The following is an 18,526-nucleotide window of genomic DNA, read 5'->3' as shown; positions in this document are numbered from 1 at the left end:
TGTACAGCCTATGGGCCGATGGCTCCATGTGCACACGGATTTATTCAGAGTCTCCTGGGTGACAATACCTGGCCTTCTTCTGATTGGCTCAGCGTGGCAAAATATTACCTCAACTCAGGGGATTACCTGTTATTCAAGACTGGGTTTGCAGAATTATGTCAGGGCCAGGTGCAGTGTAATCCAGTTCATGGAGCAGACATGCTCCGTACAGGACCTTCGGAAGGGACTAGCAACCAATCACACTATCCTTTGCAAGCTTACCGACAAATTAACATGGCTGCCTCAAGGGCATGGAGAGAGAGATGGAGAGAGACAGAGAGAGACAAACAGACAGACAGAGACAGAGACAGACAGAGATAGACAGAGAGACAGAGACAGAGAGAGACAGAGACAGATAGAGAGACAGAGACAGAGAGAGACAGAGACAGAGAAAGATTGCCCACTAAATGAAAAACAAAACAAAACAAAAACCAACCTGGTGAGACTCACCAAAGCCTAGAATTGCACTAAGACTTTTGGCCTGGCTCTTACAAACCAACGGCGAACCCAGAGGCAGGAACGGTGCTTCCCCAAACAGCTGGCTTTTGAAAATGCTAGCAGGATTTGAAGGAGGTACTTAAGGGTTTGAATAAGCACTTACATTTAGGAGAGAGAGGTTAGACTATGTACAGACATGGATCCTCGCCATCTTCAAGGCACGGCTCTGACAAGCAGCCTCCAGAGAGGTGTGTTGCTGTGGGAGAACCTCACTGGCTTTCAAGTTTTTCCTGTTTTTGAGCAGAATGACCCGATTAACCTAGGCTAGAGATGGAGGCTTTTTTGTTCTTTCTTTTAGTCCGTTCTGGACACCACATAGAACTCCTGCTGGGTTAGAAGTTGAGCTGCATCAGGAGAATTTAATAGCTAAGAAATGGGGAGACCTGGGGAACAGATGAAGTTCCTGAGTCGATGTGTACTGTTGACATGAGGCCACATCAAGGACACCTATGCCTCAGACCTATGAGAGTGTCCAGGCCTTTCCCTGGTCCATGTGTAGATGTTGACAGTATGTACAGAGAGTGTCAACCACAGCTTCTTCCTCCCAGATGACTGTAGCCTGGGATTGCTTCCCTAGCAGAGACCCTCTGCCAACGTTAGCTAACCTGCCTCCTCCTTCAGCTGTATATAATAAACACACTGAGTTTTCAGGATGCTTGTGCACCTTCATCAGAGTGCATGGCCCATCCCACCTCAGCTTTTCTGTTTATGCGTCTGTATGTCTACATTCCCTGTCACTCCAGCCAGGTCAATCCCAAAGCTATGCAATTTTAAACCTCTGATATGACATATTGTATGTTGTAAATATCTGCACTTACTTACTGGGCCAAGGTCACCTGATATGGCCTCGAGGAATTAAATTAGGCCATTTGGAGGGCCCATAGCAAAACTTAAGCTGTGGCAATTATATTGAGAGTGATCAGACTTCTTATACATTACCAGAAACATATAATGGCAATTGCCAGGATCAATACAGGTATAGTTGCCAGGATACAGTGAAGTTTGCAAGCCATACAGGGTACACAAGATTAATGTCTAAGATCAATTGTCCTGCCAAGCTTCCATGCCTCTATGACTACCGAGGGAACATACAGAGAAACATAAAGCAGCCTGAATGATTCACTGCCTGAGGGAGTGTGTCTGTCTCCCAGGAAATGGAAGGCACATTGTGCCCCTGAAGCCATGGACGCTAACCTGAAAAACCTATGATGCATGACTCTCAAGGCAGCTCGTCCAGGCCAACCCCATGGTTCCCTGCACTATGCATGTATGAATATTGAAGAATTCTTTGAAAAAGAGACTCATCAACTATAATGCAGTCTTCTGAAGGGCAGGATTGGTGAAGATGGGGGTGCATGATGAAAATGGGAGACAGGTACTGCTTATGTGTCTTAAAACCGGAGTGAAGTACATACACCATCTAGGCCACCTACTATTCGGTCTGCTTGGAAATGGTCATCCCAACAGGACGTGTGTGTCATGTATTTAACGTTATCCCACTCACCTCTGACCATGCTTCCATGTTCCCCATGTCACTTCCCCAAATTGATTTGGGTTCTCGTGTAGGTTTCCCTGTAGTCACCGTTTCAATCTCATAAGACTCATGGTGACCTTAGAAGATTTTAGAGGGTAATAGTTTGGGGGGGCGGGGGGGAAGCACTTGCTTGGTATGCAAAAGACCCAAAAGGAAACGAAAGAAGAAGATGAGGTGGATGCACTGTGTTGGGTCTCAAACAAAAAACTGAGCATGGTGACAAAAGCCTGTAATCCCAGCACTTGGGTAGCAGAGGAAGGAAGAAGATCATTGCAAGTTGGGAACTAGCCTGCTCTACACAGCAAGTTTGAGGCCAGCATGCGTTATATAGCTAGAATCCTTAAAATCATTTCATTTAACCTTTCCCCAGTTACAGAATGCTTTCTGCTATAGTCTGGATATGCTCATCCTTCAGTTCACAAGTTCAAACCTAATGTTGAGTTCTCTACCATCATGAATAATATTTAATGTTCCTATTAAAGAGGCCCAATGGGGCTTAATCATCCCATCTACTCTCTGAGGACACAGCCAGAAAGCACCATTTTTGAGAGAAAGAGAAAGCCCTCAACAGACACCACATTTACTAGTGCCTTCATTTTAGACTTCCCAACCCACAGGTTATGAACAATAAATTGTTTTAATTACTCAGTACAAGCTATTATATTATAGTAGCCTGAAAAGGTCAAGAAACTATGGTGTGTTCTTTCCTCAGCATTGAAATAGTCCTTCCTGGTGGGAGAAAGGAAACTCACAAGGTACAGGAAGTTCATGCAACTTACAAGATTGAGGATGTTCACCAAACTACCAGATTCAAGTCCACTAATCCCTAGCCCCAGGTTATTTAAGTGGTTCATGATTACAGGGAGAGAAGATAATTTCTGTGATGTTATAATGTCAGTTGCATTAATGTCCTAGTAAGGTTTCTGTTGCTGTGATAAAACACCATTACCAAACAACTTGGGCATGAAAGGGTTTATTTCAGCTTATGGTTGCAATCCATTATGAAGGGACATCAGGGCAGGATCCGTAGCAGAGGCCATGGAAGAATGCTGCTTTACTGGCTTGCTCCCCCTGCCTTGCTCAGTTTGTTTTCTTAGAACCTAGGACCATCTGCCCAGGGATGACATCACCCACAAGAAGCACCAATCGAGAAAGTGCCCCACAGCCTTGCCTAAAGGCCAACCTGATGGGGGCATTTTCTCAATTGAAATCCCCTCTTCTCAGATGACCTAGTTTGTATCAAGTTGGGAGAAAAGAAAACCAGGACAACAGGGAACTCCTGTGTAGCTAGAGTTTTCCTGCCTTGCCCACAGTCAGGACAAATCTCTGTCTCCCGCCAGTCCCACAGCCGCTCAGACCCAACCAAGTAAACACAGAGACTTATTTTGCTTACAAACTGTATGGCCATGGCAGGCTTCTTGCTAACTGTTCTTACATCTTAAATTAACCCGTTTCTATAAATCTATACCTTGCCACACAGCTCGTGGCTTACCGGTACTTTACATCTTCCTTGTCCGGGTGGCTGCTGCAGGCAGTGACTCCTTCTGCCTTCCTCTTCTTTTATTTCTCCTCTCTGTTAGTCCCGCCTATACTTCCTGCCTAGCCACAGCCAATCAGGTTTTATTTATTGACCAATCAGAGCAACTTGACATACAGACCATCCCCCAGCACAGCCAAGTGCAGACCATCTCAGACACCTGCACTCAGGCCCATGGTCCTAATCATCCTCTATGCTGACCTGCTGGGTAAAGCCATGAGGAACCCAAGAACAGGCTCCTACAGGACATACAGAACACCCACAGCACTCCCCCCCCCCCTTTTTTTTTTCCAAAAAGGAAGGTTTTAACCTTAACAAAGTAAAATTACATATAATTTGGGAATTTGGGCATAGCTTCTCTTACTACTTTCTGCTGGAGGGCGGGGGCGCTGTATCTTATGGGGATACAAAGAAAATTTTAGGATTATGGAATAGTCCATGAGGCTGTATTGTCTGAGCCAGTTGCCTTGAATCTGATCTGGACGCTGGATCATCTGGGCCATGGTGTCATCAGAGACCTTTCAGGGGGTCTTGGCTGGTCAAACCTGATGTATCTTAATCTGGAACAAATCCATAGCCTCTTGCTTTCTGTGAAAACAAAAGCAGAGTCTCCTTTCCAAAGTAACACATCCTTATATCCAAATTTTTTTTTTTTTTTTTTTTTTTGGTTTTTCGAGACAGGGTTTCTCTGTGTAGCTTTGCGCCTTTCCTGGAGCTCACTTGGTAGCCCAGGCTGGCCTCGAACTCACAGAGATCTGCCTGGCTCTGCCTCCCGAGTGCTGGGATTAAAGGCGTGCGCCACCACCGCCCGGCCTTATATCCGAATTTTGAAGTCAAGTTATCTTTAATATATACATATTGGTTTAACTCAACATCTTTTTTTTTGTTTTGTTTTTTTGTTTTTTTTTTTGTTTTTTCGAGACAGGGTTTCTCTGTGTAGCTTTGTGCCTTTCCTGGAACTCACTTGGTAGACCAGGCTGGCCTCGAACTCACAGAGATCCACCTGGCTCTGCCTCCCGAGTGCTGGGATTAAAGGCGTGCGCCACCACCGCCCGGCACTCAACATCTTTTACGATCAAATGTTTTTCTGCAGTTAAAAATCCCAAAGACATTATAATCCAGACTCTCCATCTTTACATGGCTTATTTTTTATATTACTTTTACTTTCTCTTTAAAGACTTTATTTTTTTTAAACTTTCTATTTCTTTATATAACTGTCTATGTTCCTTTTCCTCTCTCTTCCAAGCCTATGTACATTTTTACACACATTGTAAAGCATTTAAAGTCTTGTTCCATCTGAATCTGTCTTATTGCTTTAAACTGCAGCATTTATAAGCTGAAATGGCACTATGGCTGCCGGCTCCGCCCACCTCAGCTTCCCAACATGGCGGTGTTACGTTTACCGCCAGCTCTGGGAGCCATCGTGGGTCTATGCTTTTATCCAAACAGCGTGTAGCCCAGAAACCTCCTTTTTTTGTTTTCTCCTAGCAAAGGCTAAATCCACCACGCAGCTTAAGTGTGCCACTTGCAGAGGCTTCATTCCCGCCATACGGCAGGTCCAGCGCACATGCTAGGAACGCACCAGTAGCTCAAACCAGCAAGCTGCCGCTCATTTGAGAGACACAATTAGGAAGCTGTTTTTATCTCCGTTTTAGAATCTTTTCTCAGGTTTTAGGTGGAAACTCTTGCCCCACGTTGGGCGCCACTCCTGTGAACCAGCTTTGGTACTTCATCACACATGCTGTGGTGTGCTCTCTGGTGATGCAGCTGTAAGAACATAGCCTCTTACCCACGTTCCTGTAACCCCCCAAAACTTACTGGTTTACCTATCAAGATTTGAGAAGATTTTTTTAAATCTGTTATTTGAAGTGAAGAGATTTTGTCTCCACAGGAAAAGTCACACAACGAGAACCCAAGATAAGTTTGGGCACAGCAGTTTCATGACTGCTGCTATGCATAAGACAAGCAAGTGAGTTGATCTGCCTAAGGGAGGAGCTTCCATACACAACACCAACATGGCCTCCTTTCCACCTCTTATGGGATCGTGTGCCTCTTTGCCAGAGTGGCAGTTGTGTGGCCCCTGCTGTGGATGAGAAGACATGCATCTGAGGCTGAGCTGAGGATGGAGCACCTGCAGGGGAAATCTTAGTGTGATCCTCTTCCTGGATGTAGTATGGGATGTAGCATGTGACTACAGGAATGCCCCCTAAAATGGCTGATTGTGGGAGCCCAGCTCCCACATTTTACGACATGGTACTCTTGAGGAGAGAGGGATAAGAGATATTAGATAGAAGGATAGAAGGGAGAGAAACAGATAGAAACACAGGATAGCCTTGGGAGGGCCTGGATTATTATCCACCGGCCCCTTCTGTCTCTTCTAGAGGGCTATTTATAGGAATACCAAGGGGTGCAGCACAGACCTCCCCCTAGCTCAGCCAAGTGTAGATAGACCCTTCCAATCACATTGTAACCACGCATATAATCAAGCAATCATCTAATGCAGCCCTGCAGGATGAAGCAAGCTCAGACCTCACTAGGAAACCTTTATGGGCCTCCACAGCTGATAGACGAAGGGATATATTGCAAGCCCTGAAAAGTGGTACTCATCTATATAGGCAGGCTATGGCAGGACATACATGACCCCAGCTGTGGGTGAGAAGACATGTACCTGAGGCTGAGCTATCTGCCAGAAAGAACTTGCCCTCGTAAGGAAGGCACAAGAGAAAGGAAATCAGCAAGGACTATTGCAGATGCTGTTCTCTGCAACAGCCATGGATGAGGCAGGAAAGGTAAGAGAAGGGAGGATGAAATGGAGGTGTTGTCTTTGTTCTTATAGCCAATGGGGCCTGAGAGAGAGAGAGAGAGAGAGAGAGAGAGAGAGAGAGAGAGAGAGAGAGAGACTAGTGATTAGATCTGTGCTAAAGAACGCTTCTTTGGGGAGATAAGAACTTGGAACCCAGGGGAAGAATGGGACAGTGAGGCAGAAAAGACTAAGGAAGATGTATTAGAAGATGGCTGTCAGGGAGCTGGGCCTGTCGGTCAGTGGCAGCGCATCTGCCTAGCATGTGCAGGCTCCTAAATTCAATCCCCAGTACCGCTCCTCCCTGTAAATGATCATTTAAGCCAGGCATGGCGGCATATACCTGTAACCCCATCATGGGAGAGGTAGAGGAAAGAGGGTCCGAGTTCATGGTCTCTCAGCTTCATAATGAGTTTGAGGCCAGCCTTAGCTATATGGGATCTTGTTGATATAAGCCCAATCCAACCTTTATTATGGAGAAAGGGGAAAAAAAAATCTATGAATAAGCATTTATATGAGGGCCCTGATCTTGTCTGGTGCAGGACACTATGATAGTCAGGCAGTGTTCTGCTTTGAATTGCTTGAACTACGAGACTTTAAAACAAGAGATGAAAAAAAAATCTTTCCTTATCCACTCATTAGTCAATAGACTTTGAGGCCAGTCCTGTTTCTTAGCTACTGTCGACAGTGGGTGTGTAGAGTATGTACCACATTTTCTTTATCTATTCATTGGTCAACAGATGAGACATTTGGAGGGCTATGGAGGCGGGAGGCTAAGCAATGAGACAAAGGCTTCATAGCCTAAGGCAATATTAGGGAAATCAGTTCTGGCTGAGGTCCCTGTGTGTACCAGGGACTGGAAGACAGTAGTGGGAAGACAGGCATCACTGAACTGGGCATGAGAGAAGCAGTGTTTGATGTATAATCCGTGGTCCAGATAAGCCTGGGTTCACAGGAGAGTTAAGACAGATGTTAAGTCAGCAGGAACCTCGAGGCTGGCATGGGGTTTCAGGGACTTGACTGAGGCACGTGGTAAGTAGGTGACGATGTTCTGGCAGATCTGTGTGATTTAGACTGGCATGTAAATTGAGCTTATCGTGTGCTGAAGCATGAGCAGGGCATGAGAAGAGAGGAAAGCTAACGATGGGAGCTATTCAAGGTCGCTCAAAAGCAAACATAGCAAGATTGGTGTTGAGCCGGAGTTCCTAGGGTGTGTCAGGGGAGGTGGGGGGAGGGATAATAGAAAGAACCAGCGGAGCACTGGAAGGCTTCACATCCTGAGCAGCAGTTCCTCAGGGTGATGGAAGCCAGAGCGGTGCAGGTGAAAAAGTGAGCTTGTTCTGGAGGTCGTGAGTAGATGGCCAGAAGATGCTGTGGGCATTGCTCCTCTGTAATGAAGTACACCAGAGTGGTATTAGTGGCTGACAGTTCACCCAGACGAAGGCCCTTTCTGTAGCCAAGTTCAGTCAGACTCAGGGAACCTGTGCCAGCCGTGTGTATGATAGGCGAGGGCATGGCCTGTCCCCAGGGGTCCCGGGCCAGAATGAGGAGCATGTGCTGTTCTTCCCTAGTCTGTCAGTGGGTGGGGGCATGTGTGAGAGACCTATGGCAGCACCCCAGGAGGAGAAGGCCACGTTCATGGATAATGACTGGATTATTGAGTGCCAAGTGGGGTCCATCCATGCAGCTATGCCCAATATTTCTCTCTTGACAGAACAACTGATGTGAATAATGAGATGTTTTCCTGGTAGATTTGAATGGGATAACATTTATGTTTTTGTTTTCTTTAATTAAAAATTTGAGGCAGTGTAGGAAGAAATGCGTTTCATTATACCATTTCGTACACATGTCACTTTATTTATTGTTCATCCCCTTCCTCCATTATCTCCTCTTGTCCCCTCACCCCCTCATGTTGGCTCCCTTCCTTCCTCAAACAGTTGATTTTTATGCTTTTATGTCAAATGAACCCCATTCCCTCTCTTTTACCTCTTCCTTTGGGAATTTAGGAGTTTTCCTCCTTTCTCATAGTAGCCCTTCTATTTTTAACACACAGACACACACACACACACACACACACACACACACACACACACACTTTAAATTTAATTGCTGTATATGAGAGACAATATGCAACATTTTTGAGTCTGGCTTATCTCACTTAACATAATGATTTCCATCCATCTGTTTCCCTGCAAATGTCATGATTTCATTTCTCTTTAGAACTGAAGGGCGTTCCTTGTACACATGTACCACATTTTCCTTATCCACTCATTAGTCAATAGACTTCGAGGCCAGTCCTGTTTCTTAGCTACTGTCGACAGTGGGTGTGTAGAGTATGTACCACATTTTCTTTATCTATTCACTGGTCAATGGACATGGAGGCCAGTCCTGTTTCTTAGCTACTGTCGACAGTGGGTACATAGAGAGTTACTATGTAACTAAACTGCAGTTCTAGTCTTAATTTATTGAAGAACTTCCCTGCTGCTTCTGAAGTGACTACACTAGTTTCCACACCCACCAGCAGTGGAGAAGGGCCCCCCCTTCCCACATCCTTGCCAGCGTTTTCTGTCATTTGTTTTCTTCATCATAGCTGTCCTGACAGGACTGAAATTACTTTTTGCACTTCCCTGAGGGCTAAGAGTGTCGAAGACTTTTGCCGTCTGTATTTCCTCTTTTGATTTTTGTTTTTTGAGACAGGGTTTCTCTGTGTAGCTTTGCGCCTTTCCTAGAACTAACTCTGTAGCCCAGGCTGGCCCCAAACTCACAGAGATCCTCCTGCCTCTGCCTCCCAAGTGCTGGGATTAAAGGTGTGTGCCACCACTGCCCGGCCGTATTTCCTCTTTTGAGAACTGTCATTAAGTTCCTTAGCCTATTTATCGATTTGAGTTTTTTTACCACCTACATTTTGCAGTTCTTTATGTACCCTGGCTGTCAGTCTCTTGTCTGATGTGTAATTGGTGGAGATTTTCCCCAACTGCAGGCTACCTTTTTATTCTAGTAGAGCAGTTCTCAAACTGTGGGTCATGATCCATTTGAGGGTCACATATCCGATATCTTCTATTTCAGATATTGACATTATGATTCATAACGCTAGCAAAATTACAGTTATGAAGTAGCAACAAAATAATTTTATGGTTCCAGGTCACTACAGCAAGAGGAATTGTATTAGAGGGCTGCTGCATTAGGAAGGTTGGGAACCACTGTTTTGTAGATATATGTTTAGTTCTTTTGATCTATGGTGTACTCAGAAGTGTCTTCATTGATTCTTAAAATGTTTTTGTTTTGTTTGGGTGATCTATGTAAAAATGAGAGTGGGTTATTGAAATCATTCACTTGGGAGGATCAATCAGGAGGATTGCCACGTGTTTGATGCCAGTCTGGTTTACAAAGTGAGTTCCAGCTAGGGCTTTGGAATGCAACTTTGTCAAGAAAGAATAAATGTGTAAATAGTAAATGAGTGAGACCAGGGAAACTAAAGAGGAAGCAAGGTTAAATGAAGAGAAGGTAAGAGAGTGGAGAAGAATGGTATAAAGAGAAAGAGAAAAGAGCAGGAAATGCCAGAAAAAAAATTAAAAAGAACAAAACAAAAAATTCCTAATAATGAGAACATTTGAAAGCAAAATTAGATAGATATAAGGAGAATAAAATATAAAAATATAAATTTAAAATATAATAAAAGAAAATTTAAAAAGTAATAAGCATTTGGGGGGGGGTTGGAAACTCAACAAAGGGGGGAAAGTAGGGAAAAGATTGCCTAATAATGAAAAATACTGCAGAAACCGATTTTGATATATGAAGAATAATTTTAAAAATTCTGGGGACTGGGATTAAAGGCATGCGCCACACTCAGGAGGCAGAGCCAGACGGATCTCTGTGAGTTCGAGGCCAGCCTGGGCTACCAAGTGAGTCCCAGGAAAGGCACAAAGCTACACAGAGAAACCCTGCCTCGAAAAAAAAAATCTGGGGACTGGAGAGGTGGCTCAGAGGTTAAGAGCACTGGCTGCTGCTCTTGCAGCGAACATGGTTTTGATTCCTAGCACCTACATAGCAGCTCACAACTGTCTGTAACTCCAGTTTTAGGGGATCCAATGCCCTCTTCTGACCTCCACAGGCACCAGACAGGCATATGACACACAATTATACGTGTAGCCAAAACACTAATATAATTAAAATAAAATAAATAGATCTTAAAAACTGAAGATATATAACGAAGGGGCTGGAGAGATGGCTCAGTGAACCACCCACTGCTCTTGCAGAGGACCTGATTTTGGTACACTGCAGTACCTATACGCAGGCTCACAACCATCTGTACCTCCAATTCCAAGGTATCTGACCTTCATGGGCACCAGGAAGACATAAGATGCACATATGTACATTCAGGAAAACATTCATACATATAAAATAAATAAGTAAAAAAAAAAGTACTGCTAAGATGTAGGGGGTTTTGTTTGTTTTTTTAAAGCAAAATATCATCACAACTTCTTTTTAGTTGCTCAGAAATTGAAGGCTGCATTTTCTGCATGGGCAGGTGGGGTCTCTTCTTTTAATGTGGTTTATGCTGTTGTTGTGTCTATATTGGGCAAGTGTCCAATGTCTACTCAAGCTGTTTTCACTTTAAAAGGTTCTCTTCTTTTTCTACCAGGGACCTCTTCAGACCTCACTTAGCTTCCCAGTCTGTTGACTGCAGAGGTTCTCCCACCACCTTCCTGTGCAGGTTCTCCCATCATCCTGTGCAGGTTCTCTCTTCCTCGTGTGCAGGTTCTCCCACCACCTTCCTGTGCAGGTTCTCCCACCACCTTCCTGTGCAGGTTCTTCCATCCTCCTGTGCAGGTTCTCCCACCACCTTCCTGTGCAGGTTCTCCCACCACCTTCCTGTGCAGGTCCTCCCATCCTCCTGTGCAGGTTCTCCCACCTTCCTGTGCAGGTCCTCCCATCCTCCTGTGCAGGTTCTCCCATCCTCCTGTGCAGGTTCTCCCACCTTCCTGTGCAGGCTCTCCCACCCTCCTAAGTCTCTCAAGACTGTCCCTGTCAGGATGGCAAAGTGCATTGGGAATATGGTAAACAACTGGGCACTGAGGCAGCAGAGGCCTTCTCTGCATATTTTAAAGTCCTAAGTAGTCATTACCCTGCTGGAGAGATACACTTTATAGGTCTTGGTTTACTAAAGAGCTGAATGACCAATAGTTAGGGAGGAGAGGCGGGACTTCCAAGGACAGAGAGGACTCTGGGAAGAAGAAGAAAGGCAGAGACACTAGGAGATACAGAACAAGCAGCATATGCAGGAGAAATAACAGCTACAAGCCCCAGGGCAGAATGTTGATGAATATAAATGGGTTAATTTAAGTTATAAAAGCTAGTTAGAAACAAGCCTAATCTATATGCTGAGCTTTCATAATTAGTAAGTCTCTGTTATTATTTGGGAGCTGGCGGGATAGAGAAAGACTCGTTTACATCTCATGGCATGTCCTGAGGGCACAACTGCCTTTCTTGTCACCAGAACTAGCTAGCTTACCTTTTGGATGGCATTTCTTATGGGAAGCTGTGCTGGTTAGTTTTATGTCAAGTTGACATAAGCTAGAGTCATCAGAGAAAGGAGCCTCAGTTGAGAAAATGCCTCCAGAAGATTGGGCTGTAGGCAAGCCTATAAGGAGTATTTTCTTAATTAGTGATTGATGGGAGAGAGTCCAGCTCATTGTGGGTGCTGCCATCTCTGGTCTGGTGGTCCTGGGTTCTATAAGAAAGCAGGCTGAACAAAACACAAGGAGCAAGCTATTAAGCAGCGCTCTTCCATAGCCTCTGCATCAGCTCCTGCCTCCAAGTTCCTACCCTGCTTGATGGAGTTCCTGCCCTCACTTTTGAACTGTTTTATGGGACTGTGAGTAAAATAAACCCTTTCCTCCCCAAGTTGCTTTTGGTCATGGTGTTTCATCACAGCAACAGTAAGCCTAATTAGGACAGAAGCCAAATGATTGGAGCTGTGTTCAGCTTGGATTCCTCTCAACACATCTTTTTCTGAGCACATTCCAGCTATTTTCCCATTGTGTTAGTAGATCTCTCAAGCTCTTGTTCTGTCTCTTTGAAGCAGACTCCAATCTTAATACTAACTCTTCTCCTTAACTGAGCTAGACAGAACTATCTTACTTTAGCTGCTGAATCCCAAAGACCACTGGCACATGCTTCAAATGGACAGTAATCCGTGTAAAAAGAAGTTTCATTACAGAATTATAGTCTTTGAGCGCCTTACAGATTTGCTGCTGAGGGAGAGGTGTTGCACATAATACTTTGTAGTTATGGACCAGCATGCTGCACTGCCATCTTCCAGGCAAGATGTGCCCACTGGTGCAATAGCAGCATGACCATGACTGGTGCAACCAACCATCATCTGGTTGGCTTTAAAGCCCGTTCCACAGGCAGGGACTCATGTCTGGTACTGTAAACCAAAGTGGGGGGAGGTGAAAGATCCCGGTAAGGAAGTTCCTGCTATTGTTCTCAGCAGCTGTGATGTGCCTGTTAAACTGCCTTCTAGACAGTTCTTCACAGCCACAGATTTCTGTTGCTGTCAGCCTTGGTCAGCTACGGGCAACAGTTATTGTGGAAACTTGTAACTGGACAAACTGCTGAGAATAAATGATTGTTGCCATGCAGGGTGGCCCAATGCTTAACATGAAATAAAAGGAAATAATTATGTGTTTCATATCACTCCCACCAAGGCTCAGAGAAACTCCAACCTACTCTTATGTGGTAAGAAGTAAACACTCTCATAATTTCATTTGGCCTTCATTGGAGATAAGGAAACCAACAAAACTTATTTTATTTTTATTTATTAATAGTAACAAAAATCAGAAATTACAAAAACAAGTTAAATGAAATATGGAAGCACACTAAATACAAATGAATTTTCATAACCACATGGGCAACAGAGATCTGTTGAAATTGTTTCCTGAAGTTTAACTATTTAGATCATAGGCATAGAAGGAATTCAGACTGTTCACATGGACTTGGTTACAGAAGGAGCCTGCTTTCCCAAGACTGACAGTAGTAGTATCCAGAGTCATGGCATATGTGTATGGGAAAACCTCCTTCGGCTTTGAATCTTAACAGACACTGTTGTTTATTAAAAACAAAACAAAATTCAGAAGGCCCAGGGAGCCTGCAGTCTTGGCTTCTGGAGGCTTCTGGAGGACTGTAGGGACTGAACTTGAAGCAATCCTGCTTGTTGGTCCCATGCAAAGCTCTACCTAAGGCTCCCCAAACTAGGCTACTTAGCAGCTTTTCATGAATGGTTTAGGTATCACATGGATCTATGGTGGTGTAGACAACAGCTGCCTTACACAGAACTCCAGAGGAGTGGGAGCTTGCCCTTGTGTATTTAGTGTTACTGGGTGGGATAGTCTTGGTTGAAAACCACTGTTCTAAAGATGACTGGTGAACAGACACTATAGCTACTTGCTTTGAGCAAACTGATACTCCTGCCCTCTCCCATCATGTCCAAGAACTGGCAAAACTTTTGGTTAAGGCATGCTGCTGTGAGTTCTCCAAGGCACTTGGAGAGGAAGTTGAAATCCGGACTGCACAAGGGGTTCAGGGAGCTTTTGAATGGGGTGGTACAAAAAAAGCACAGGCCACTCAGCAAGGTGGAGTTGTCGCCTTTCAAATGAGAACAGGAAAAACTATTTAGGAGGAATTCTGCTTCCATCCCAACTTTCCACACTATTCAGGGAAATCTCAGCAATTTATTTGGAGGGTCTATAGTTTGAGTTTTGCAAATGAGATAAGGTTTTGATTTTTGTGTGTGTGGTGTTAAATACACATGAAACATGGCAATAAGGGAGTTTAAGAATCAGAGGTCAAAGAAAGGACTGACTTGCAATAACTGAGTAGTTTCCCCCACCTTAAGTACTAAGGTTTAAGATTAAACTTCATTTTTAACTGCTTTCAAATCTGAAAACTTTTATCTTCATCTGTATGGGGGAAATCTCTGACTCCAACCAGAGATTGCACTCATGTGCACCATTTCGAGAAGGTTGGAAGTTCTCCTTCACGCTCGCTTCTTGGGCAAATTGATCCATGAAGTCCTCACCCCAGCCACCTGAAAAGATCATTTAGACCAAGGCAAAACCTCACCATGCTGTTACTGGCTGTCTTTTCTTGTTGTGTGGTTTCATCTATCCTAAGGAGAAAGATGGGAGGTCACAAGACCCTAGCTCCCTCTGAACCAGTTACCCAAACCACAAACTGTATCATTTCTTAAATCCCAAGATGCATTCTTATCAAGTTTACAATGGAAACTGACACCTAGAAGTAGGAGCAGACCTAGAGGCCCCCAGCCACTCTGCCAGTTAGCCACAGATCACAGATCACAGAGTGTTGGCAGGCTGGGGTAGCCTGGGTTCTGTCCTTTGAACTTCTTACAGGAAACAAAAACAAATGAATTCTTTGGATCTCAACTGTCTATGAAGACGTTTCTTTCTATGGCATCTGTCTGAGGCACCTCACGCTGCTTGGCATGCAGCTGACCTTCTGGAAGCCTGCGGTGGGGTGGTGCAGCTCTGGGTTGCATCTAGTCTAGTATGTGGCAGGGCAAAAGGCCTTCTATGTTACAGGGTTCCCTGTACCCAGAAAAACTCCCAAACCCCTTTCACCTCTGATATGAAAGGCTACTGAAAAAAAAATTACAAAAGCTTAATATCTAGTCAAGAAAATGAAAAACTAAAAAATGACAATAATATAATGATAATAATTGAGGAATGAAGTCAGCTTGCAAAAAGAAAAGTCTTTTATAGAGAAATAGCACCTTTGGTAAAAAAAAAAAAAAATGTCTTCTAAAATTTTGGTTAGGTCTCCATGGCGCTTGAAGTATCTAAGTATCTGCATCATTTAAACACACCCTCCTGAAAAGTCCATCCAAATTTGAGGGACACAGGTAACTAGTGGGATGGCTGTGGATTCAGGTGACTGATAGGACCAAGGGGGGAAGTGGATATGCTGCAGTCTGTCATGCCGACAGTGTTTCCCTCTCCACAGAGCTCCCAACCCTTCCTCCAGCAAAGCCGGCTCAGCTCTCCCCCGCAACATCACATGCTTTTCCTGTAGCCTCCACACAGCTGCTGTGCACCCAGAACGGACTCATTCAGACCTGGGTCCGCTCCTCTGCCAGCCTGATGCAGTTTCCTTCCTTGCTTCCAGCCCCAAAGTGCCCGTTAGTGTCTCTTAAAACACTCCTAGAAATGAAGGTTGTGGCCTTCCTTCGCTAGCCAGCCAGCCTCATTTCCTTCATGGCAAAACAAACAAAATAATATTCATCGCCATACAAGCAAATACTGGTGGTTTGGTGATTTCAGCAGACGCTCGCTCCGTGTATACTGGACTCAGCGCTGAAGAGGAGATGCTGGGCTCCAGACACGGTGCTGTGTGCGCTTCTTGTTAGATCTCTTTGGTGTTTACCTTCTTGGCCTTTTCAGCTGTTTCCTTTGAGATGGAAGAGGAAATAATCATTATACAAATAATAAAAAGTTGATGGCATTTATTCAGACCCTCCAGACTTCCTATAACATCAACAGACACACGATTATGCTCGATTTTAGTTGTTTACATGTACGGCTCCTCCTTGTGTGATAAACGGCATGAGGCTATATCCAATTTGTGGCATGATCATTCAGGGGTTGTCTACTGAATTAAGAGCTGACCCTAATAGAACATCTTATGAAAATTGTTCCAGTTTTAAGGAAAAAGGATACTAAAGGGATAATGTTCTGAATCCATGTCCCACAAAATTACTAAAATCAACAGGTCCTAGAGGCAATAAATATGTCTGGGCTTGAATTTGGCTTGTTCAGCTTTCCTAGTGTCCTTGGGAATATTTTGAAATCTACACCTTAACATCTTCAACTGTAACACCAGAGCAACACTGTACCAGATCTTACAACAGTGCCTGACACAGTTGTCCAAAGATGTACAGATAGCCAATAAGGACACAACACCATGAGATATTAGAGGAATACAAAAGAAAACATAATGAGATACCATGTTGGGGAATATTTTTCAAGGTGTGTTACTTTTGTTTATATTGCATTTGTTTTAACTCTCTGAAGCTGTGTTACTTTGTCTAAAATATCTGATGGTCTAATAAAGGGCTGAACAGCCAATGGTGAGGCAGGAGAAAGGATAGGTGGGGCTGGCAGGCAGAGAGAAATAATAGAAGGAGAAATCTGGGAGAAGAAGGATCCAGAGAAGGAGGAGGATATCAGGAGCCAGCCACCCAACTACACAGCAAGCCATGGAGTAAGAATCAAAGAAAAGGTATACAGGAACAGAGAAACATAAAAGCAAAAGCTAGATGGGATAATTTAAAGTTAAGGAAAGCTGGCTAGAAACAAGCCAAGCTAAGGCCGGACATTTATAATTAAGAATAAGCCTCTGTGTATGATATATTTGGGAGGTGGATGGCAAGCTGCCCAAAAGAGTCAAAGAGGAAAAACCAACCAACAACAATACCACTACACATCCATTAGGTCTGATGAAATAAAGAAGAGTACTAACAGATGTTGGCATGGATGTGAAGAAAATGGAGACCTGTTGGGGAGGATATACCATGAATGGTGTTTGGAAAGCAGTTTGGCAATCCCTCAGGGATTTAACACAGCCCGATTTTATGACCTGAATTCTATTCCTAAAATATATAGAGGGAGTGAAAACATGTCCACATGGGAACTTATATAGTAACGTTCATAGCAGCAGCATCCATCAGAGCCAGAAGTTACCTAAATATCCATCAACTATTGAATGCATACACAAAATGTCATATATACATATACATATATATATATATGTCATATATGACTCACATAAAGAGGAATGATGAAGATTCACGCTACAAGAATGAACCTGAGAAGCACTATGCTAAGTGCAAGAAGTCACACAGAAAAGGAGCATTCTATACGACATGCCCAGATCAGGCACATCTACAGAGTCAGAAAACAGGTTAGCAATTGCCGGGGGCAGAGGGAAAGGGGTGAAAAAAGGAGTTGCTTCTAGTGGGCATGGGGTTTCTTTGTGGGGAGGTTACAACACTCTGGAATTAGACCATAGGGAAGGGCTGACTATCTTAGAAATACACTGAAAGTCACTTGGTTACATAATTGCATATTTTAAAGGGGTAAATTTTATGTGAATTTGACTTCAATTTAAGGACTGACCCTAGGAAACTGCCTACAACACTGGCTGGCATCTATCAGGCACAGTTGGTACTCCATGTCCAGCTGCCTTGCATTGAACACTCCACAGTGAACACTGGCTTGACTTCTCATGGCCTACACCTGCTTCTCCGCCTTGGGGCTTTCTCTGGTCTTAGGCATCCTACCCACACATGCTGGAGGCCAGAACTGCTAAGAATCATTTCCTGGTAGCAGCTCTCAGATGATGGCTGTTGGAAGGTTTTATAGAGGCACCCCAGCCCCTCCCACCTCCAGCACAGTAACTCCTTCAGGGAACGGTCTGTATCCCAGGTTGGTAGCTGAGGTGAGGTAGCATCCTCGGGGATCTGTGTTGAACAAAGTGTGTTTCCCTCATCTCCTGGGGGGCACCGAACAGCTTCGAAGTGGTGTTACGAGCCTGGCAGCAACAGCAACCTTTGAACCAGCACCGTGGCTCCTCACCTGGTGCTTCTGGAGTTCCTGGGCATATCTGGTCATCTCCTCCTCTGTCTGGGTCTGGGCCCCCTTCTGATTCTTTCCTGTAAGAAGATCCAAAAGTTCAGAGCAGTGGGGGCTGTGGTTAGCCAGGGAGGACTCCACCTAACAGACTCTCCACTTAATCTGTGGAGGAGAGTTGAATGGCCCACCTCTCTCTGAGCATTAAGGCATCCAGGGTAACACAAAAAAGCAATCTATCCTAACTCTCTGGCTTCTGTTCCTGCCATTCCCTTTAATTGACATCCACAAGACAAGCCAGTCCTACAGAAAAACAGTGGTGCCAATCTGAGTCCTGGCTCAGGAAATGCCTCAGGGCGGTGATTCTCAATAGTTCCCACACCCTCACAATGTCCCAGAGAACAGTTGCAAATGTAATTTCTGGCTCAGGATGTAGTTCATTGGCCGAGTGCTTGCCTAGCATGCAGACT

At 44.4% G+C, this 18,526-nt stretch overlaps 1 protein-coding gene across 1 annotated transcript in view; it reads right to left on the bottom strand.

Annotated features, from left to right (window-relative positions):
- Window positions 1-13,213: 13,213 nt before the first annotated feature.
- Fstl1 (follistatin like 1) overlaps window positions 13,214-18,526 on the bottom strand; it is a 53,215-nt gene continuing 47,902 nt past the window's right edge. The window contains exons 10-11 of the mRNA XM_006975729.4: window positions 18,063-18,139; window positions 13,214-15,876 (exon numbers count right to left, since the gene is read on the bottom strand). Of these exons, the coding sequence (XP_006975791.2) occupies window positions 15,832-15,876; window positions 18,063-18,139 (122 nt within the window). The 3' untranslated portion in view covers window positions 13,214-15,831. The remainder of the gene's footprint in view (window positions 15,877-18,062; window positions 18,140-18,526) is intronic.

This window comes from Peromyscus maniculatus, chromosome 12 (genome assembly GCF_049852395.1).
Source record: "Peromyscus maniculatus bairdii isolate BWxNUB_F1_BW_parent chromosome 12, HU_Pman_BW_mat_3.1, whole genome shotgun sequence".
Classification (NCBI taxonomy): Eukaryota; Metazoa; Chordata; class Mammalia; order Rodentia; family Cricetidae; genus Peromyscus; species Peromyscus maniculatus.
The sequence above is the reverse complement of the archived record's forward strand: the minus strand, read 5'-3'. Positions and strand labels throughout refer to the sequence as shown.